The sequence below is a fragment of the Rhea americana genome, unplaced genomic scaffold, assembly GCF_003343005.1.
Source record: "Rhea americana isolate MKP2758 unplaced genomic scaffold, rheAme1 scaffold_130, whole genome shotgun sequence".
Classification (NCBI taxonomy): Eukaryota; Metazoa; Chordata; class Aves; order Rheiformes; family Rheidae; genus Rhea; species Rhea americana.
In genome coordinates this window covers 559,566-582,329 of record NW_028185373.1, presented here as the reverse complement: position 1 = coordinate 582,329, position 22,764 = coordinate 559,566, and the positions used below count along the sequence as shown (strand labels likewise).

Genomic DNA, 22,764 nt, shown 5'->3' with positions numbered 1-22,764 from the left:
TTTTTTTGGCAAAACAGTCAAATGAGACACTAACAGATAAATTAGAACTACCATAAAGGAGTCCAAACTAAAATGTACTTTCAGTTGTATTATCAGAGTAGACCTGGGATATTTTGCAGGAGACCTCTGAATAAAATACCCATGGTTAAAACAGATTATCCCTGCCGTAAGTGGCACTACGATTTAGATCCTGCTCTTTTAAAGCAATATCCTGCTCACAAATGCATTATTAGGAAATGCTATGGATCTCTAGGGTGCAGTGCATGTTTAAAGTCTGTTCCAGTGAGTATCTGGTACTACTTTGTTGTAAAATTTCCACACCTTCAGGCTAAGAAAGTGAGCATCAATCTTAGTCACTTTGAATATACTTAACATATACTTTCTAAATTGCTTAATTTTCTGAATCTGTAGATCTTCCAGAAACCACTAATGGAATCTGAGCTGCTAACAGAAAAAGAAGTTGCTATGATTTTTGTTAATTGGAAGGAGCTGATTATGTGCAATATTAAACTACTGAAGTAAGTTTTCCCCCCCTACTTAGCAATAACAAAATCATGGGTCTCTCCCTTCACTTCTCCTTTTAGCTGCATGAGAATATTTGCCACCTAYGAAAATAGTAGCTGAAAACACCATGCATTTTTCCGTGTTGGAAAAAGCAAAATATTAACGATCTTTACTAGGAATTATTTGTTGTCGAGAAAAATCCARTAGTTGTTTGTGAGTCAGTATTTGCACTTTCTTTGCTCTTGGTGTACTTGTGCTCCTGAAAGTAAGATCAGCCTCTCCTGAAGAGYGGTGCCCGTCAAGGCTACCTACAGCCTTTCATATTCTTTTACTTGCTCTGTCTCTGCCACAGCCCATACCCAGTTCCAGTTATCTGTGAATGCAAAACAAAGCATAGTAATCTCTGTCTCACTTGTTCCGAGTTAGCTGATGTATTCCTTTAGTTATTGTAGGCTTATCGCATCTGAATGAGCTGTTTTGTGAGAAGTGGCACCGACAAAGCCTGGTTTCCTATGGATTTGTGTCCGGTGTACCCCGCACCACGATCTCCAACTGTCCCCAACTCTCTRCTATGAAACTCCACACAGTGCAAGTACCCTTATTTCTCCCTCCATCCTCTGTGGCTTCTGATGGATCCTCTCCTCCCGCTTACACCTTTCTCGCTCATTCCTGCTGCTTCAGCAAGACACAGTAAATGCTGGGGCTGGTCTGGAGGTACATGCACACAGATTGCTCATCTGGCGACTGCCCAGACGAAATGAATAAGAATCGAGTAAAACTTGCATGTTCATAAGCAACAGGATTAATAAAGTTCCTATTCCCCCTCCCCTGCATTAAATGGTGAAAAGCTGCTAATTTTCACAGAACTTTTAAAGATTTTATAGCTTTGAAATATCTCTTCTTTTATAAAATGTGCTTGAAAATGACCCACGAGTTCAGAAGTTATAACAGAGACAAGGCAATCATAGCCAGCTCAATGACAATAAATCCCCTTTCCTTAGGAAACCAGGCTGAAAACTTAGAAGTAGCTTTGGACATGAAGTAGAAGTAAGGTTTCCATCCCTGATTCAAGAGCATACCTGTATTCTCTTTCTAAATGAATGAACAAGGATCTGACACTTTAATCTGGCTTTGCATCAAGTTAATTTCAAAAAATACTTTGAGCACAAGAGGGAAAAATGAGGTTGGCTGAGAGGGCAGTCCTGATTATTATGTTTGTACAATACGGAGTTAATCTTGTGGCTGATCTTCTATTATTCAGGGCTCTCTTTGTTTCAGTAACAAATAAGAATCAAATAATTTATTTTGTAAATCGGGAATCATTCATAAGTGGTCTAGTTACTCGTGAAACACACATGACCTTTTCTTGTTTAGGGCATTGCGTGTGCGTAAGAAGATGTCTGGAGAAAAGATGCCAGTGAAAATGATTGGTGACATCCTGACGGCTCAGCTGCCCCACATGCAGCCTTACATTCGGTTCTGTAGCTGCCAGCTCAATGGGGCAGCCCTCATCCAGCAGAAAACAGATGAAGTCCCGGAGTTCAAGGAGTTTGTTAAAGTAAGAGAAGGAACAATCACCATGAATTTTATACACAGTACATTTAGATCATCATTTTGTTGATTTCCAAAGCACGGTCTTAGAATAGTGCTGGATGTTGGGCTAGAATGAAGAACTTTTGAACTTAAGCACTTATTGAAGGACTACATTTTTTCAAGGTACAATAGTGCCATAAAATATTTCATTTGCAGTAACATGCTGGTACCCATACTAATAAATAGTAAGAAGAGGCCTTTGTGCTATACTGGCAAGACAGGAGAAGAATATGTGTGAAAAATGCAAGAAATTCTACTACTCTGACGTTGTTTGTGATCTAAGAATAAGTTTAGCTGAAGCATTTATTGTCTTACCTTTTCCCTTCTTAGAGGAGCTTATTTTGCAGTGTTTTAAACAAACTAACTAACACCATTTTACCTCTCTAATGTTTCAGAGGTTAGCAATGGATCCTCGCTGTAAAGGAATGCCACTATCAAGTTTTCTACTAAAGCCTATGCAACGGGTAACAAGATACCCACTAATAATTAAAAATGTACGTTCTTTTGCAAAGATGCCGATTTTGATGCTGCTTTGCTTGTAGCTTAATTACAGAGTAGTTTCCTATCTGTGTCAAGCTTTGCCAGTGTCAGGTTTCTGATGCGGGAATGGGGGCTATCCTTTTATCTYGATCACATTGGAGCAAATCAGCAGTAACTCATCAGGCTTCAACAAAATGACTCTGGATTTCTGTTACAAACGGAAGTGAGACTTGCACAGAAAGAACCAGCAGGTAGTCAAAGCCCGATGGAAAGTTCAGAATTGAGAAAACAGGAGTAACGGGTTAATCTTGCACTCGTCTGTCTTTGCCTTTTTCCCCAGTGCCAATCCCTTCCCCTAGTCTTGTAAATGACATTCAGCGTGCAACCCTGAATGCCAAATTGTTGCAAGTTATGTTACTACGCAACTTACATTACTGGATAACTTACAGCCCTTTGCTAACTTTCATTTGTTGTCTAACGCGTACTGAATAATGTTAGTGAACTTGGCCCAACTGGAGAGCATCCAATTATAAATTGGATGTTGGCGTGCAGAGGTTCCTTTATCAGTCGTGGATGTATTTCTGTGTATGACCAGAATTTGCATGCTTATGTCAGAAGAGTGAGCTCTGTCCTGAGGTAAAGGCTCTGCGGACAGGCATTCGTTTCAGCTGTTCACAGCCAAGCCGTGAGTTTGTCTCCTACTTTTCATGTATTTCAAGGCGGGGGGGAAGGGGAGGGGAGAAATTTGGAACATATTGGCCATCTCTGATAAAAATAAAGAAATAAAGTACAGGGCTGAAAAGATTAATATGTTTTTAACTACAGCTAACAGAAGAGGCTAATGTATTTTATTTATCTGCAGATAATAGAAAACACTCCTGAAAACCACCCTGACCACAGTCATTTGAAGCATGCTCTCGAGAAAGCAGAAGAATTATGTTCTCAAGTAAATGAAGGAGTGCGGGAAAAGGAAAATTCAGATAGGCTGGAGTGGATCCAGGCTCATGTTCAATGTGAAGGCCTGTCTGAGGTAAACAGTGTACTGTCTAGAGAAATGCAAAATGTGGGTGTGCTTCTCCACCAGTCAGGAAGAAACCATGACTCACATGCAGCATTGCATCAAGGGACAAACAGTGTAATCAAATAATGTAATCTTTAATCATTAATGTTTTAATCGTCAATGTTTCCATCTTTCTTTGGCTATCTTTCATTCATGCATGTTATCCTTTTTGTGGCTCATGTTACTGCTTTCTAGTTGATAAATACTGCTTTTGTTTTCTGCCGTTGGACAAATGCCAGATTAAATGCTGCAATTTTTTAAATGCAACTTTCCAGCTTCGTAGCTCTGTACAATACAGTGTTTGTTGTACTGCTGTTACCTCATCCTGAAGCTATACCTGACCATCCTGGGCTGCCTTAAAGCTCATCACAGAAAATATTTTTTGTGATAAGACTTTGCATTGAAAGCTCAAAAATGCTGACCAAGTGTATCTCTAGACTTTACTGTTAGACTTTAGAAGTCACTTTGTCTACCACTGCATATTATTTTGAAAGGTACCATGGCAAGCTTCTCTAGTGAGAATGCAAAAGAATTATCATGTTGGTATGTCCTACAAGAGGACAGAGGACTTTTTGATGGCCTCCCTATTATTGGTGATGCTAATAGAAGCAGACAGAAATTAACTTGATTTTAAATTGTTTTTGGTTCTAGAAGTTAAAAAAAAAAAAAGCATTGGTTGCTTTATACTGGAAAAAATGCTTTTTTTATCTTATGGAGTCTAAACATTTCAAGGATAAAAAACATGTATGACAATTTCAGAAGAGTGAAAGTCACTGGCAGCTATCTTTTAAGCATAACTACTGTCCAAAGTGAGAGGGGTTCAGGTTCATTTGTCTTCTGTACATGATATCTGACCCTGGAACATCAAAAATATTGTTTGAACCAGCTGCTTTCATGATAATGCTAGTAACAGCCTTGCATCTGTGGCATGGAGTGGTTAAGCTTTACACCAGTCTTCTGGCTTAGATGTTTCTAATCTATAAAAGGAACCACTCCAGATCTACCTGCTCAGCCAGCTAGGATGGCAAGAACCATGCAACCCTGACCAGTGGAAAAAAGCCTAAAAATTAAACCTATCGAAGGGTAAGCCTGCTACTTATCTGATAACAACCTCTAGATGAGTCATAAATTCTTCCCACCCCAGCCACTGATTGGCAGCTGTCCTCTAAACCCAGGTATTGGAGCACACAAAGACAGGTTATCTGGGAGTCCTGTAGTATGTTTTCATGGGTTAAATTCGGATACTGGGAGCAAAAGCACTTGCTAATTCATGTAGTCCATGTTGAGAAAGCTTAGTATTTGGAGAAGCCATTTGCATAACTACTGCTAATCTAGGACAAGTTATCGGCACCTCGTTTCTCACTCAGGGAAATGCCTGTTTGTGGCAGAGAAATTCAAAAGGAGGCACAGATGCTTTTGGCTTCTCTCTGATTGTCCAGGACTTGCCCTGTGCAACTGATGGGCTGCCTTACAGTTAATTTTGTATAGCTTTCCTATGACTTGCACTGCTTATCATATGCAAGACAGACGTATTGCTCATCATCCCTGTGACACAAATTAAAGCCAATGTTAGGACTCAAAACTATATTTGATCTCTTTCAGGGGAACCTCGATTGTTTTACTTTATACAGTGCGTTGTTGTTCTTCTTCTACTTTTCGCAGCAACTCGTATTTAATTCTGTTACAAACTGCTTGGGACCGCGCAAGTTTCTGCACAGTGGGAAACTCTATAAAGCCAAGAGTAACAAGGAACTGTATGGCTTTCTGTTCAACGATTTCCTCCTCCTGACTCAGATCATAAAACCTCTTGGCTCTTCTGGCACAGACAAGGTCTTCAGCCCCAAATCTAATCTTCAGTATAAAATGTACAAAACTGTAAGTATCACCCTTAAATGGTGACCTGTATTCTAACCTTGGTACAGGAGGCAGCAGCTCCCGCACTGGTGCTGTGGGCAATAGCCTTCATATAAAAAGAAGTAGGAAAGGTTTGGTATATGCTTGAGATTCCGGGGACTGATAGTGAACAAACTAGTTGTTAGCTTTAGCTAGATAAGAAAACATTCTTTTGAAGCTCTTCCAAAGCAACCTCTTCAATCCGGGAGTGATGCAGGGAGTAGTGTTTGCTGCCCCCTGCAGGAAAGGGGAGATTGGGATGCTCCGTAAAGCTGCCCTCTTCCAAAAATGTGTTCCCAGGCTCTGGAGACACCTGTGTCTTTGGTAATAAATAAGTTCAAAAAATGACAGATCTGAAGAAAGATGGGAAGCAGGAAGAATAGAGAAAAGATACAGTAGGCACAAAGGAAAACTGTTGTATTTACTCTGTGTTGAATGTAACTGTTCAGATTTTGTGCTATAGAACTGTGGTTTTGCCTAATGTTTTACAGCCCATTTTTCTAAATGAGGTACTAGTAAAATTACCCACAGACCCCTCTGGAGATGAGCCCATCTTCCATATCTCCCACATTGATAGAGTCTATACACTTCGGGCTGAAAGCATTAATGAGAGGTAAGTACCTGCACAGGCGATGTTAGTACTGAATTGAGAAGTCTGATGCAAATGTATGTGATACACAGATGCATAGTGATCTCCATGGAAACCTTTACAAAGCAGTTCGTCACAAGACTATCTGGAGAATCCCCTGTGCCTGAGAATACTGTGATATTTGTTGTATGAAAAGGAGGGAGAAATAATGATGTTTCCCAGATTCTAGTAAGAGCAATAGTGAAATGGTTAAGAGGGCTGATGTTTATGGAACATTTTATACTGGCATAAGGAAGCCAAAAGATGCAATCCTATCTTCCCCTGTTAACAGCCATCTGTTTTTGTGCCAGTGCAAGCATTTGTGTGGCAATATGTTGAATGAGATTCGGGAACAGGTCAAATTTAAAACCTGAAGCAAAAACCTAGCAGAGAAAACCTGGTTAAACAGAGAAAACAAGGTTAAAACTAACCTTGGTCAGTTTAGACTGAAACAGTCAAAAGAGTGACAAGCTTGAAACTTCACCTTGTGATTTTTGTCTCTGGCAAGCTTAGAAAGACAGGATTACACTGACTTATGTTGAAAAGATTTCTCTGCACAAATAAAAATCTTGAAAGATAACTTGTTAAAAAATGAAAACTCCAAGTCCAGCAAAAGCTAATGAAACCATTAGAGAAGTGCCCATATATAACATAGTTATATATGGATATAGATATATAACATAGTTTAGGTATAATATTTTGCTGGCTTGTAAATGTGTTACACCTATCGATTCTAATGTGTAAAAAAAGTGTAAGACATCCTTGCTCCCTGCCTGCCTGAACACCCTCTGGAGGTGCCTGCCTCTCTCTCCACTCACCACAGAGAGGAGGCCAGGACGGCTCTCCTAATTTACRCACTTCAGTCAAACGACTTTACAACCATTGATTTTGATTTGTAGTAGAACTGCTTGTTAAATAAGTGCAGAATTTCAGGTGAGAGATACCTCTAGGCTTTTGTCATTTACTTGCTTTTAATTAACGACATCAGAAACAAAAAATTAGCATCAATGAATGATTAATTTGCCCATTTAATCATAGGCTAAATTTGGTCCTTAATACACTTCCAAAGCTGCCATTTACTTAACTTTAGGGTTGGCCTGGAAGACAGAATTGCCCCTGAGYGTTTTGTTTTCTCAAAAAGCTGTCTGTGCAGATGAGTGTTTAAATGCCAGTCTAGGCCAGTGCAAAGAGCTGCAGCTCACTGTGCAACAGCAGCTCTCTCACTGGGATGTTAAAATGCATTCACGACTTCTAGCTGCTTTCGTTTTACCTTGACCCATGCCTCAGGCTCTCCTGCGTGTTGCAGCCGCTCTTCTAAACACTTGAGGCCCGGTAGGACCCAGCAGGCCAGCAGTGGCTGCTGAAGCCAGGATCTGGGTATGTGACAGTCTGATCCCATCCTGTAAGGGAGCTGAGGGATCAGTAGGGAAACCACTCATCACTTGTAAACTCCACCCTGAGTTATGCTTAATGTGTCTTGAGGCTCAGAAGGGCACTGGTATGAAACCTCTAGGTTCAAGAAAACCAGCCACCGCTGCAATGAAGATGCTCTGGCTTTTTTCTACTAGTTACAATAAATTAGCTTATTGTAGTAAAGCAAAAGACTTGGCAAGAACAAGCCTGTTATCTCCACCATTTGATTTCTCCCCGAGTCCTTACCTGTTTGTGGTTCTCTTGAGCTTTCTTGATGTGATGAGATCTGTTAGCTTGGGATGTTTAAATCTCTGCAGGTACCAAGAATTTCAGTAAGATCTCTTCTAAGCAGGGAGCTTGAGCAAAGCAGATCCTGGGATGGGGTCAGAGCTTTAGACTGCAAGTGTTGTGGAAAGAAGGCTGGCTTTGTTTTTTCTGCTATACTCTAATGAGGAAAAATGGGATCATAATGGAAATGGTATTTTGCAACATTTTTTTCTTTTCCTTCTGAAGGACTGCCTGGGTTCAGAAAATTAAAGCTGCTTCAGAACTTTACATAGAGACCGAAAAGAAGAAGAGGGAAAAGGCCTACTTAGGTACAGCGTGGGATGCAGGGATTCTCCTCTTTTGTGAGAATGCCCCTGGGCAGGAATATATGATAGTGACTTTTGTCTCTCTTCTTCTGTTTAACCACAGTTCGCTCACAAAGAGCAACAGGCATTGGGAGATTGATGGTGAATGTTGTTGAAGGCATTGAACTAAAACCTTGCAGATCCCATGGTAAGAGCCTTGGGTTTTTCGTAATATGCACTATAAAGAAGACATTCACTTTTGTTAAACTAATTTTAAGGGAAACTCTGTCCAAAACGTGGATTTTGCTTAATGAAGCAGTTTTAATGACCTTAAAATATATAGAGGTGATTTTGAGCAGTTCAGCAGCAGTCATGCAGTTGTCGTGCACTTGTTTCAAGCAAGCTTAGTTTCCACCATGGAGACCATAAGCCACAAAGTCCTAAAATCATGGTAGTGGAAGGTGCTCTGCACCTTGCAGAGTTGTGTCCCTGTTTATTAAAATGGCAAAGAGGCCACAACCTTTCCTTCGTTAGCTGACAATAGGAGCCAAGAGGGTATTCACACACCTAAAAGCATGGTTACTCTCTTTTATTTGCTTCCTTCTTCCCAGGAAAGAGTAACCCGTACTGTGAGGTGACCATGGGCTCTCAGTGCCACATTACCAAGACAATACAGGACACCCTCAATCCGAAGTGGAACTCCAACTGCCAATTCTTTATCAAAGACCTCGAGCAGGACGTACTCTGCATTACAGTGTTCGAAAGGGACCAGTTCTCCCCAGATGGTAAGTAGGAGACTGCYACGCTTCCAAAGCTGTTCTCGGATCTCCCTTCTATGATGTACATGCCTGCTGGGGTAGTGAACACCTTTGCGTAGCCAGGGTCTGACTCATCCTTCCTCCCCAGTGCAGTCATGCCTGTATCAGGACGAGGAGAATCAAGCTCCCTTTGGGTTTTGGAGGGTTTTTTTGTGTGCAACTTCATGATACTGGAAGTGTGCTTTGCAGTTCTGCTAAGTCTGTAGATTGGACTCAGGATACTGTTTGCAAATGGATAAATTAATGCAGGAGGAAGAGAAATGTCTTCAGGTCCCTGTAGCAGGTGATGACAGTGGCAGGAATGAACTCACAATTCCTGACTTTTTCTGATTTGATAACCTTGGGGAGACATACAGAGCATTAGAGAGTATATACTGGGGACCTAATCTCTTAGGAACTGTTTTCTAAGACTTTCATTCATGTGGCCAGTGCCAACTGTCCCATTGACATACTCACTAGTGTAATACACTTGTTCGCTTTATCATCTCCAGAGGACTTACACCCTTTGAACTGTGGAGCAGCCTTTTGCCTTTTTTCCCACGTATCACAAGATAAACAAGCCACTTAAGCAAGGCAGCTGTGAAATACGTAGTGGATTATTCTGCTTTGGGGGTCAGTTATTTCTAATGCTGCTGCCACCTAATATGGTCCAGATAAAATCCTCTTCCGTGCAGATAGGCAGCCAGTGGCCTGCTTCAACTGTAAAAATACTGTGGACTGAAGACTTGTTATCTCCTTTTATTGTGTGTAGRTGGAAGCTTACTTCCTTCCACAAATTAGCACTTTATTGCAATATAAAACAGTTGTTTCATTTCTAAGCATTCTGTCTTTTTGCATTTCAGACTTTTTGGGCAGAACAGAGATCCGTGTRGCAGACATAAAGAAGGATCAGGGTTCGAAGGGACCAGTTACAAAGTGTCTCCTTCTGCATGAAGTCCCAACAGGAGAGATAGTCGTACGACTGGACCTGCAATTGTTTGATGAGCCTTAGAGGGAAAGGGACCGATGTTTTATTTTAGTCTGAGTTCACTGCAATAGACGTCTGCAGAAGCTGTCGCGAAGTYGTTATTCGTTTGGTATGAAACTACTGCTTGCCCTTCACACATAAGAGGGTTATCAAAGCAAACAGGAGCATCTTTGTGCCTTGATAATTCTCGATGGAAAATGAATCCCAATTTTGTGAGGAAACCTCCCTCAGTTTCTATGTGGAACTTGCCATTAGTTTCCTGGGTTTGTGAAATAACCTAGTTGTTCGTTGTGCTCCAGGCTGAAAGGCTGATAGACCACATAGGTTGCTSTGCTTGCTCCAGTTASCCTACTCTTTAATTTACATGAAGARGGCAATGTTGGTATGTTTGGATACTTTCTGCAGATTTTGCCCYGTAGGAATTTTGTGCCTATTGCTTGGCAAAGTAGTGTGTAAATGTTATGTGAATTGAATGAGCAGTTATGCGGTAAGAAGATCTTTGACTGACCTTCTGAAGACCTTTATGGCGGTACTGAAAAGACTTAGAAAATAAATAATAATCTATATCTATAAACAGAGAAGATTCTATTAGCATACCACTTCATGACTCACTTTGCCCCTGAAAATAAACTATGTACAGGCCTTCTGCACAGAGATGAATTGCACTCTAGAAGAGTCCCCYCACTTGGTACCTTTGGAAATTTCTATTTTCTATAGGATTGTAAATGTTTGCACAGTAAGTGAAGATGAATATAGAGCCCTGCTGAATGTTGCGCTATACCACTTCAGTACTACTTTTACTACTGCTGCTTAACTGTGTGAATGCAGATGAATGATCTGTCACCTGCAATGGGGAAGAAAAAAAATCATGGCTCTAGCTCAGGAAGCTAATTTCTACCCCARTGTATCCAGTTTGCAGAGCAATCAGTGGTGGTCAGTTATTAAATTGTACCGTGCCTAAGTGTATTTGACATCATGTTATTGATTTCAGGGCAGTAGCACACTGTAGCTCACAAAGGTGTTTGTTGCAAGCCAGGTTGATCATCGGTTTGGTGCCTGTAATATCAGATGTGACCAGAGAGAGAACTGCTGTGATTGTGCAGAGTGGGTAACCCCAAAGTAAAAGCCTTGTCACCTTGGGGAATGCTGGGATTTATGTATGCATTTAACTCTGGGTGTGCGTACACGTGTGCACATACACACGCACACACAAGCACATATAGGCCCACATCCGGCAAACTTTCCCTGTTTGTAAAGGCACCCAGCTTTGAGTGTGCACTAACGTCTTGGTTTCCCTTAAGCACATGTGCAAGTGCTTTGCTGAGTCTGGACCTAAGAGTAGATCCCTAAGAGTAAAATTCATCTTTGTTCTGCTTGGGTTCATTTTGCTCATTACCTATCATGCATACACTGGTATTTTTGTAATGACTTTCTTTCCAAATGGGAGGTATCAACCTGTTTCATGAGCATGTGAATGTTCTTGTGGAGCCTGTTGTTAGGTTTTGATGTTCCTTGCATGTCCTTTCAGTACTGGTTGCCACCTTTCCTGTAGAGGCRGTGTTCTCTAACACTACAAGTCTTATTGATTTCCATTAGGAAATTAGGATATCTTCATAACGGATAGCTAGATACAGTATGGTGATAAGTGTAAACTGTGCTGGGAAGTGTCTGTATCATAATTTCCTACAAGACCACTATAATGTTTCAAGCAATTGGAAAAAAATGTATGTTGGAGGGACAACAAAGTTTACATTTCATACTTTTCAGAATCGCTTTATTATTTATTTATTGAAGATAGTGTAGAATTTTGTATCAGAAATGACAGACATACTTATGTATTTTTTGAACAAAACAGAGATACACACTTTAGTTAGAAACTTTCAACTGACGCATTTTAGAGGGAGTTTAACTTCCAAGGCATGCATTTGTTTACCACTAACTGGCTGAAAACACAATTAAGAGAACTTTAAGTTTCTATTTTTCAATGTTGTTAAGAAAATTGTTTTGATTAAAATATGTAAATAGTACTAAACCCATGCTTTCCTAATTCCATATCAACCCATTTTATTAAATATAATGTATATGAAAATACACATTGTTGTGGTAGGATAAAAAGTGATAAAATCTATTAATGGAGTAACATTAAATGTCATTGTCTAACCTTTTATTGCTGTYGTAATTTTACTCAGTAGCTGTAAACATGGTGACCATTCCTTTCAGTGCTTCMAAAGTAGCATCACTTTTAAGGTATCGTTTCACCAGCATGTTTCTCCCTGTTCGGGGCTCTTAGGGTCTTGCAYGCCGTTTTGCATTGACTCCGTGGCTGCCCTGAGGGCAGTCACCTGCTGTCCTGCCCACCAAAGCTGCAGAGATCTCACAGGCATCTGGGACTTTGTGCTCCAAAAGTCCCGTACAGGAGAGAGAGGGGGATTCGTTAGCTGCACTCGTGCTTTGGCGCAGAAAGCAGCGTGCTCCCGTGGGCCCGTTAAAATACGACCCAGTTCTCTTGGGTTTGGGGGAGCGAGAGCCGTTCAGCAGCGAGTGCGTTAGGCAGTTCGGTGTCTTTTGGTCAAAGTCAGCTGGCGTTACGAGAACTGGGGGGAGGTCGAGCTGTGCTCTGCCGAGTGTCCTCCTCGGGCTGCCAGGCCAAACCCTGCTGGTCTGTGCTGCTGCTGTCTTAATAGCCGTATTTGGGTAGACCCTGCAGTTCGGACTCTTGGTTACGCGTCTCTGACTGTATCGGTAAAATCACGCTCCTTAGAGCACGACCCCCTTTCCAGCCCCATCCAGATGTGTGTAAACTTTTCCCAATGCCATAACAAACAGCAGCAGCAGCAAAACTCTAAGCCCAAGGTAATGTTTGACTATATTTTGACTTGAAAGAGCCGTTAGCAATCCATTTGGGTAAGCATCCCCCATTAAAACTGCAGAGGCTTGTAAACGTGCGTGTTGCAGAGCTGGGGGACTGGCTCTCTCGATCTGCCTCTGTTCTCCTGTGGGTAAAATTTGTGCAGAGGGGGAGCACGAGGTCCCTCCACCGAGAGCTCTCGMAGTGAGGCGCTGACGGGGCTGAACAGGCACGTGGGCCGTTGGACGGGCTCTCCGGACAGCGAGTGTCCACCTTTTAGCAGGCTGCGCTTTAGCAGAGAGGAACATTTGCTGAGAAGTTTTTCTTCAGCATCAAACTCCTTGGCTGGTGTTGAAGCCTTTCTAAATATATTTCTGAGACTTTCCTAATGCATTTGCTACCTTCATGGAAACTGTGATCTTGCTTTCGATAAACCAGGAGAAAAAAAGCCCAGGAAAAGAAACAGCAAAATCTGTGGCCATGAGAAAACATGCAATGGAAAAAAAAAATGCACTGGTAGCTTGCTTTCCAAACTGTGGTTCTGGAAATTTTATTCTCCCACCATATATATTAATTTTAACAAGGAGAATGATGTTTCTGTCTAGCGCTTCCTTGATTCTAAGAAGTCTTGTAGCAGAACCGATTTAGTGGGTCACAAACTGGAAGGGAACAGCAACGTTTTTAGAAATGATTAGAATGACTGCTGGAAAATGGAGGTAGCTGGGGACAGGCAGAAGGTCAGCACGGTTGTGTTGCAGACAGGATAGGATATCTAGGGAAAGGGAAAGTCTTTTTTTTTTTTTAATTAGTTTAAAATCAGATCCACAGTATCACAGCAGAACTTCAATTTTCCAGGACCGTAAGAACCCATAATAATATTAACAACGACGACAGTGATGATTAATAATGAACTATGCGCTTGTCCTCAGCCAGGAAGGCCTTACAGGTAAAGCCAGGCAGGATTTAACGCAGCTCTGTAGTTATGCAGGAATTTGCATGTACCCCTTTACAGAAGTTGGGCTTTCGGGTGTTTTGAACAGCTCTGCTACTCCCCTTTCCAGCAATTCCCTTCTGAGCTGTAGCTCTGCGGTGCTTGGCTCCGCGGTGTTGCAAGCCCTGGAAAGCCTCGGGCAGGCGCCCGGGCCGGGGTCGCAGCCCTGCGCAGGCGCAGCTAAAGCTGGCCGTACCCCCGGCTGCTTTGCCGGCCGGTTGGGGCCGAGTCGGAAAGCTCGGGGGGGGGCTTCAGTAGTTTGGAGCCAACATCATGATGTTGCTTTGAACTCTTTAAGGGTTGGAACATTGAGCCAGATGTAACCAGAGCATCAAACAAACAAATAAAAAGCAAAAGAAAGAAAAAAGCTTAAGATAAAATATCGTAGTAGTTCATTTTCTCTGCAGTTGGATCTGTTTTCCTCCTTGCTTTCCCAAAAGTGACTGGGCGTTGGGTTACAGCCACTGAACTTTCCAGAGTTGTGCTTACTGGGCACATAATAATTCGTATACTTACGGATTGCAACACCTTGGGAAACACTGTAAAACGTAAACCAGTCTGTTGACCTTGGCCTCAGACCTACCCGGTACCTTGCCAAGCGCAGTGCTGGTGGAGAGCCGGTCTGTAAAGCCCGGGGAGGCTGCGTGCGGTTGGGCACCTCCAAAGCCAGAGCACGTCACTGAGCTGCCGCTAAGCCCAGCGACTGGTAGATTACAGAACGCTTTTCTAGATGCACTTAATTATTATATATATTTTCTCAATATGAGTTTTTGTGAGGGAACTTTTTAAATGTTCATTTTACAATTTTTTTACCCTTAAAAAAAAAATCACTTTTTTTGTTACTTGGGGGGGGGGGAAATGACATTGTGGATAATGAAGTTTTTTTATAATATTATTAAGAAGTAAATACATTTTTCAAAACTAAGCTGTCACAAGGCCAAGCTTTTGCTGCAGCAGTGCTGTCTACTTTCATAATGCTCTGGTCGCCACTGCGGACCTTCAGTTAATTTAAATGCAGCGGTCAAAACCCTTGAAACACAGAAAAGCTGGGAACCGGGTTAAATCAGCTTAGCTTCGAGGGCTTTGCTCCATGTGTACATTCCACGTATATCCCGGTGGTTTGTTTGCCCAAATGCCCTATGATGGCCTCATGCATATCAATGTATCTATAGGTAAATATGAGCTTATATATAGAGAGAGATATATGATTATTTGTATATATGTTATAAAAACACCACTATGTTGTTGTCAAATACTGAGTAAATCTAACAGAAAGAAAACCTTTATAGGCTCACAATTTTGTTTATTCATTTAAATATTTTAAAATAGGGACCATCCTTGGGAGATTATTTTTCTGTACATATGAGGATATATTTAGGACCTGATTTAAATGTATTAAAAAATTGCAGTAGCGTGATGTTAAAGTAGCCTAGTCGCTTGATGTAGTTGTCAGAGAAGGTCCTGCTGTGACCGTAGGTGAATTCCTTGTTGCTAACCCTGGATGTAGCATTTGATTCCGGGAATCTTAAAAAAAAAACGTCATGGAGGTAAAGGAAATAATAATTGTTACTTCGGCTGTGACCTTAGAGCAGAAAGCAGCTGYTGAATGTTGCCGCGAGTGCGAACCAAAAACGGGTGATCTGGGTGCGCGAGAGTAGGGGGGGAAGGGGCAGAAGGACGAGCTTGGCGTCCCGCAGCCCGGCCGGCGCCGGCAGCGCTTTCCCGGCACGCTCGGCCGCGCCGGGTCGCCTCTGCCCTCCCGGCGCATCGCCGTGCGAGACCCGGGCTGCGGCGCGAGGCCGTCGGGAGAGCGCCCTGCCCCGGGCCCGGCTGCGTTTCGTCGGGGTGGTGGTGATGGTGGCGGGGGGACGCGGCGGTTTCAGCGCCTGCTAGCCTTCGCAGACTTTGTAACGGGAACTTTTTACTTAGCACTGGGAAATCTCTGGGAGGGGAAGGATCGCTGTAGTATTTTTTCAATGTTAATCCTTAGACTTGGGGACTGCTCCCCGATGGTGGTGGTGTTACTCTTTAGTGCACTTTTTGTTGCCAAACAAATGGTTATCAACTAGTTTCCTTTTTTTTTTTTTTTTTTTTTTTTTTNTTGTCTTAAGAAAGGAAGTATTGTACTGTATGTGGTATTCTTAAGATCCTAAAAATTACGAAGGCATTATAAAATAACTGTTATCTGTTTTTGTCTGGCCAGATCTGGCCAGACAGAAGAAATATTTTTTAAGCGAATATAAAGTTTACCTGTATTGTTAATTTCAATCATATCCAGCGATTCTACAGTAATACATCTATACTGTGAAGTTTTTTTTTTTTAAGCATTTGTAATAGGTATTATGGAGAATTATGAATCAGACACCGCTGTTTCTCTTAGGACAATTTCAATTGTGCTTTGGTTGCTTTGACTGTGTTGTTTCCTCTGCCACACTTGGTTATGTAATTCTATTTACAGATAACCGTCAAATTGAATGAAAGTCCTTAAAACGTGTTCATCTGTTCAAGGAGTTACGCCCACTTCCCAGACTGCATTCACCAAGGTTGATACTGAAATAAGATTTTATTCTGTGTAATGTTTGACACAGATGAGACTGTAGTTGTGCAAGTGAAATTATGCAAGAATAAATCCTGTTTTTTTTAAGRAAAAAAATCTTAACTGTGTATTCTTATGTTCTTGAGAAGCATTGAATAAGAGTGGTATTAAGGTGTCAGAGATGTATCGAATAAATCTTCGGATTAGTATTTTTGACAAAAGGCCTTGCACAGCTAGGACATGAGCAAAGTGATAGATCCAGCAACAGGGAAATAAATTACTACCATTTAATGCCTGACATATGTTACAGAGATGAAGTGGCTTATTGTTCGCACTTTTCAGAGAGGAAAATTGAGAGAAGCTGCTACGGTGAGGCAGCAAAGGAGAAAAAAAAGAAAAAAAAAGATTGCTTACTGAGACAGGTGTCACTACTGTGTGCGTATTACTAATTTGCATGGGCTCTGGTTTATAAACTTTATAAACTGTGCTTTCTCTACAGCGTCGATCCAGCTGCTTAGAGGTTGCCTGTGGCTCCGTTGCTAGCTGCTTGAGGGCAGTCCCCCTTCGGTCTCTCTCCTAGTTTTTGTTAATATTTAGTGAATTTGGCCGGTTCACCCCAGGCTGATATGCCTGGGCACACAACAGCGACGATCAGCACTTTAAGCAGCACATCTCTTTGTCTAGCCCCAAACCAACTAATCTCTGTACCGTGGGGACATACTTTTTCCCACCTGTTTCGGGCTGGGTTAATACAACGGGACAACACTGCAGCCTAAGTTTTGTCCCGCAGTAGCCTGGGAATCTCAGGCAACGTAACATAAATGCGATGGGACATGTTGGAAAGGTCCGACCCATTTAGAGCCAGTTTGTCCGGGCCTCATTAATCCAGCTGAGTGCTGGCTGGCATCAGTTCTTGAAAGAACGCATCTGCATCTCCTCCATGTGGTGCTGAGATCCTGAAAGACATAGCTCCTCGTGTATACGATACTGCCACTACGGAGCAGCACTGTGAGCTGAAGGCAGCTTGCACGAGACCCTTCGTTAAGTCTTCGTTAAGGTGTAAGTAAGCTCGCACACTGAGCCTGCTCCTCTCCCGGAGCCTCGGCGCTCCTGTCCCCTGCCTGAACGCAGCCTCCAGCTACAGGGGCCCTGCTGCTCCCCCTGCCTCAGGTAACACCACTTTGCTTTGCCCCTGGGGCTCTTTGGACCCTTCCCAGCCACATTTCTGCTCACTGTACCGGGCCCCCTTTCCTCCCAGAAAACTAGCTGAATGCTGAGCAGACTTTATCCTACATCTCTTCCATACAGGATGAATGGCCCATACATTTTCCCGTGATGGAAAATGTAGTTCTAGCATATAGACAACTACAGCAGCCAATCAGCACCAGAAAAACAGGAGGGCTAACCAGTCTCTCTAATGCAGAGACTACTTATTAGAAAGGTAAAATACAGATGGTGATTAGGTAACAGGCTTCAACAATAACATAACTGAAATGAATTCAGGTTAACTCTTCCAGGTCAACACTCCTTCACCTCCCTTGGTGAAATAAGACTATCAGATATGATTCTTGCTAAGAATTGACAGGAAAAAAAGCAGGTTCTTTACAATGCTTCTCAAATCTATTTGAGATTCTCTAAATGGAAAACAGAGGCACATCACTTTCAAGACACATTTGAAAGACAACTCTAAGTTGGTGTCCAAGTGAAAACCCCAAATCACATACAACCTGCCATCGCCTTAGTCCTAGCTAGCTGTAAACCAGTCTAATTCCAAACATTTCTGTAAGTAATCTTAAGTTACAAACATCTTAACCTCTTACTAGTAACCTTTTAGAGAGTAATTTTAGTGTAAAGCATACACAAATCTTCATTAAACTATACAAACGCAGAATTGTGAATTTGGGCTCTAAAACTTATGTCAGTCTGATTTACTTTTGCGTTTGAGAATGCACTGATGACAAGCCTACTTAACAGTCAGTCACAACTGCAAAGCAAGTAGAAGGAATTAGCACTTAAACTGTGACTATAATTAGAAGTAACACGTAGAACAACGGAAGTCCTGACCATACCCTATGTCAAAGTCTTCTCTTGAAGCTGACAGCAACTCATTGGCAGTGTGACCATGTTCATCAGTTCTTATATAAATATTCCCCATTTCCTTCAGTGCAACATTCACTTGCATCCATGGCAAGTTAGATTTTTAAACGGTCACAAAATGTCATTGAGGACTAAATGAAACTCCCTACAGCTTCACAACCCATCTTTCTCAGTATTAAAGTATCTTGATGATTCAGAAACATAAACAGTCTACTCAAGAAGTAGTAATTTTATTATATTCATCTGACAGGTTGCATCATGAATGCACATGACAGCTTGCTAGACAGTCTCTCTCATGATTTTGGTGAGTTTCTGGATCTTTGACTTTGTTGACATATCCACATACTTATCCCCAATATTGACAATCATTCCACCAAGGATTGATGGATCAGTCTAAGGAAAAAAAAAATATATATATATACACACACACACACATATATACAGAATAGATTCTAAAAATCCAAAGCAAAGATCTGTTAGCCTAATATTCTAGTATTCAATGTTTACACTAGTGAAGAAAAAGCTTTTAACACACCCTTGTTTAATATAATTTTGCAGGCACCATATTCCAAAGTTAAGATTTTAGTAACTGCAGCATCAAGTCTACAAGTACAGAAATATATATATATAACATTCCACATATTCATTTTACTGAATTCAGTCACTACCCCCCCCCCAAAAAAAAGACTTAAAAACAAATTTTAAAAAAAGAACAGAGACCAAAGCCTGCTTAACATTAACTTGATGAATTCTATTTATAACTCAAAAATCCATACCTTGGTCTCCAGCTTTAAGACCTCTCCTTTAGCCAAGAATCCATTCAAAGCACTTCTTAGCTCAGTAAGGCTAGCATCATCCAAGGGCTGGAAAAAAAATTGTGAACAGAAGCCAAAGAAAATGAAGGATTTCCCGCCACCACCACAAAAAAAATAAAAATAAAAATAAAAGAAATCAAGTGATAGAAAATACTGATTCTTGTTATCTTTAGATTAATCTTCAAAGAAAAAACACAACACTAAAGAAAGATGCTTGCAAGAAAGCAGAGTCAGCACTCTTCTTGGGTAGCAATAACAAAGGGCCAGTACAGAAAGAGCAGTCACTTTGTGCTGCTGTCATTTCATTTAATTTCATTAAACACTGTACCACTTCTAACATATTCCCAGCAACAGTTTCATGTTACCATCTTAAGCAGCACATGGCAAGAATCCACACTTTTGCAAAGGCAAGCACTGGACAAGGAACCTTGAGATCTACTTCGCAGCAGTGTTTAGGCTATGTGGGGAAAGATTAATTTTGCTGCTCCTAACAATTTGAATTATTAGTTTAAGTAGAAAGATGGTTTCACATAAAGTGCTAGACAGCGACTCAGGACACAGGCACAAAGTTGCCAGCACACTATCAGGTAGGTAACTCTCTTAGGCATAGAGAATTCGACATTCCTGTGAGAAGGACACCGAGAATTTATTTCTGCCTTCCCTATGAGTTGCTCAGATATTACTGTGACCAGGAACCAGAAAGAGAAACAGACTTCACAGAACAGTAATGCCTTTATTTTGGCATTATTTAAACTTATTTAGCTAGCTATTAAATAGCTTTAATAGATACAACTAACAGTTTGAGAGCCAAAAAAGAAAAAAAAAAAAGAAAAAAAGGTTGTAGGAAAGTACCTTTACATCTAGGAAAGTACCTTTACATACAAAGTATTTGGGAAAACTCATGAACCTATGAAAACCTTTTCACATATTCCTGAAGGTCATCAGCTAGACCATGCTTGTGGGCTACAGCCAGCCGTGTAACCTGAAATGTGTGAGACTTATTTAGTCCAGGTAGGTAGCTCACTATAGCCCTACCCAAAGGCTACATGGTTTCAGAGTTAGCCATTTATCCTGATTACTGCACTGAGGAATTACTGCGCTAGGTATTCACTCTCTGTGAGGTACAGTAGCAGGCACCACAGGCATTCTTACTTCAGTCAGGTAACTGCCTTGCTCTGCCTGACACCTGATCTGTTAACTCTGACCTGCTCAGTATGATCTTGATGACAGCTCCAACCAATAACCACTGGATACCAAAAAGCCAGTTCGAGAGAGAATTTCATCTTTGTAGAGGGGAGATTTTTCCTCTCTGTAGCATAAGCAGCTTGTTATATGAACAGTGAGCAAAATTAAACTGAAGTTTGCCTTTTATGCTATTACTTGTTAAGCACAACTTAGATTATTCTAACTCACCTGGGCAGTGGTAACTGTGCACAGCACTTCTCCTCGGTATGCACTCATGATCTTCCCAAATGCAGAAACAATATCTGGAGTGTAACGCAAGCGACCGTTTTCAGCAAGCAAGTCTGGAAAAAGTGGATGTATTGAGAGGGGTTAAAACACCCAAAAGAAGAAGTTTTGGTTAGYTACTGGTAATAACAATTAGCCGTAGATGTTTTTCAACATTCAAATGCTTACTTACTCATCAGGTTGACAGTAATAGGGGACATCTTCTCTTTTGCTAAAGCATCACTTACAGCTTTTTGTTTAACTGTGCTCTTGGTATGAGGGTTCATAACAACACTGGATAGTTTGGGATCCTTCATAAGAGTCTATAAGGATACACAAACAACACAAAAGCCAGGAATTTTGTAGGTGTTACGAGGCCAAGCTGGACTATTCAGGGTGGGCAACAAGGTCATTAGCTGAGCAAGAATAAAGGGAGGTCAGAAGTAAGCAGCTAGAAAATGAGATAACAGCTTTATGTGTTGCATGTTTACAGTATGTTCCTTTCACAGCTGATGCTGTATCACTGCTAAACAGCTTAACAGGCTGAGAGGCAGCACTGGAGGCACAAAGGAACAGCACAAAAACAGACTTCAGGTACAGATAGCGGACAAACTGTGCTGGTTGAAAGGGGCAGGCTCACAGTATTTAAGAGCTGAATCCATCCCCCTAATGAGAAACCAAAGGCAAGCCCCACAGCCCCCAAATCGTTGTGAGAACTTAGGCCTTACCCAGACTCGGCTCAGCTCCCTCTCTACCTGGTCCAGCTTCTTCTGCTTGGAGGCGGCAGAGTACAGCGCAGTGGCATAGCGGCCCTCCAGCCCGTACACCTGGATGGGGGGCTGGGGCGAGAGAGCAGGCAGGCGCTCAGAGCCGCCCAGGGAGCTCGCGGCTCGCCGGCGGTCCCCTTCCTCCCCCCGGGCCCCCTCACCTTGACCAGCTTGGAGACGGGCCTCGCCGCGGACGTACTCAGGTGCCGCACCTGCGGGGCGCATATAACGGCTAGCATCGCCGCGCAACCGCCGCCTCGGGGCCGCGGGCGCGCGCACGGGGTTTGAGGGGGGAGGGAGGGGCGCGGGACCCCGCACGGACACGGGAGACCCCGCACGCGCGACACGCAGCCCCGCCTCCTCGTGCCCGCCGCGGGCGCCCCGCGCCCTCCCCGCCCTTCACCTTCACACGCAGCCCCGCCGCCGCCGCCGCCATCTTCTCCGGCCGCCGGTGACGCCACGCGCACGCGCCACGGCCGGCAGCCGCCCCGCCCCCTTCCCGCCCCGCCGTGCTTCTTGCCGCGGGGCACCCTGGGAGAGGCAGTTCTGAGGGGCGGCCTGCCGTGCGCTGCCTGCTGGGAGGCGGAGCTCCTCACGGGGGTGGGGGGCGTCGCGCGCGCGCCCAACGGCCCGGCGGCACCGGCGCCATCGCGCCCGCCGCTCCCCGAGCCCCTGCGAGCCGCTTTTGGCTGGGAGTTGGAGGGGAGAAGCCATGAGTCAGGGCCCTGTGGAGCCCGAGGGGTGAGGCAAGGATGGCCGCACGCAGGTGCGGGAGCGCGGCCGCGGCGCTCTTCCCGTGGGAGCCCCCCCCCCTTTTTTTTCGGCCGTGGTGGTTTGTGCCTGGCCCCGAGGTGAAGGAGAGGAAAGCAGAGGTGCCTCTGGCATCCCTGGCCTCCAGGTGCTGGAGCTGTAACTGGAACACCCTGTGTCGTGAAACTCAAGATGAAAAATCCTCGTCCTTGTCCCCCTTCCCACATGCTGTCTTGTGTTGCTGAAAATCAACTTTCTCAGAGTCATAGGAATGTGGCTCTGGAGGTGATCACAGTAACCACAGCAATTGCTTTCCTTGCAGGCCCAAATGCAGTATGTGACTGTCTTAGATGAACAGTTGCAATGTGTTTTGCAGTTGGGTCACTGCAGTCTGATTATTTGCATCTTTGCAGGTCGAGGGGCTAAGGGAAGGGAAATGTCATCTGTGCCACAGGGATCACTTGGGGGGCTTGCAATTATAGTATAGTGAAGTGACATTTGACTTGGCGTCCAATGTCCAGTCCCATGTTCCTGTGAGGTTCCTGTAATTCACACAAACACATTTCCCTCCATTCAGAGGCAC

At 43.0% G+C, this 22,764-nt stretch overlaps 2 protein-coding genes across 5 annotated transcripts in view; one reads left to right on the top strand and one right to left on the bottom strand.

Annotated features, from left to right (window-relative positions):
* ITSN1 (intersectin 1) overlaps positions 1 to 12,178 on the top strand; it is a 136,858-nt gene extending 124,680 nt beyond the window's left edge. For 3 of the 4 annotated variants that reach the window (XM_085297743.1, XM_085297740.1, XM_085297741.1), the window contains 10 exons: positions 412 to 518; positions 1,879 to 2,062; positions 2,493 to 2,591; positions 3,440 to 3,607; positions 5,300 to 5,512; positions 6,022 to 6,143; positions 8,085 to 8,167; positions 8,268 to 8,351; positions 8,755 to 8,928; positions 9,804 to 12,177. In XM_085297743.1, the coding sequence (XP_085153869.1) occupies positions 412 to 518; positions 1,879 to 2,062; positions 2,493 to 2,591; positions 3,440 to 3,607; positions 5,300 to 5,512; positions 6,022 to 6,143; positions 8,085 to 8,167; positions 8,268 to 8,351; positions 8,755 to 8,928; positions 9,804 to 9,952 (1,383 nt within the window). In that variant the 3' untranslated portion in view covers positions 9,953 to 12,177. Of the gene's footprint in view, positions 1 to 411; positions 519 to 1,878; positions 2,063 to 2,492; positions 2,592 to 3,439; positions 3,608 to 5,299; positions 5,513 to 6,021; positions 6,144 to 8,084; positions 8,168 to 8,267; positions 8,352 to 8,754; positions 8,929 to 9,803 lie in introns of all 4 variants that reach the window. The other variant, XM_085297742.1, reaches the window with a different exon arrangement.
* Positions 12,179 to 18,614: 6,436 nt separating this feature from the next.
* ATP5PO (ATP synthase peripheral stalk subunit OSCP) lies at positions 18,615 to 21,937 on the bottom strand. The gene is made up of 7 exons (XM_085297738.1): positions 21,835 to 21,937; positions 21,593 to 21,643; positions 21,393 to 21,503; positions 20,858 to 20,987; positions 20,629 to 20,741; positions 19,177 to 19,263; positions 18,615 to 18,793 (listed from the first exon to the last, which is right to left on the bottom strand). Exons 1-7 carry the CDS (start codon positions 21,865 to 21,867, stop codon positions 18,680 to 18,682), a joined length of 639 nt encoding a protein of 212 aa, XP_085153864.1. The 5' UTR covers positions 21,868 to 21,937; the 3' UTR covers positions 18,615 to 18,679.
* Positions 21,938 to 22,764: the final 827 nt, after the last annotated feature.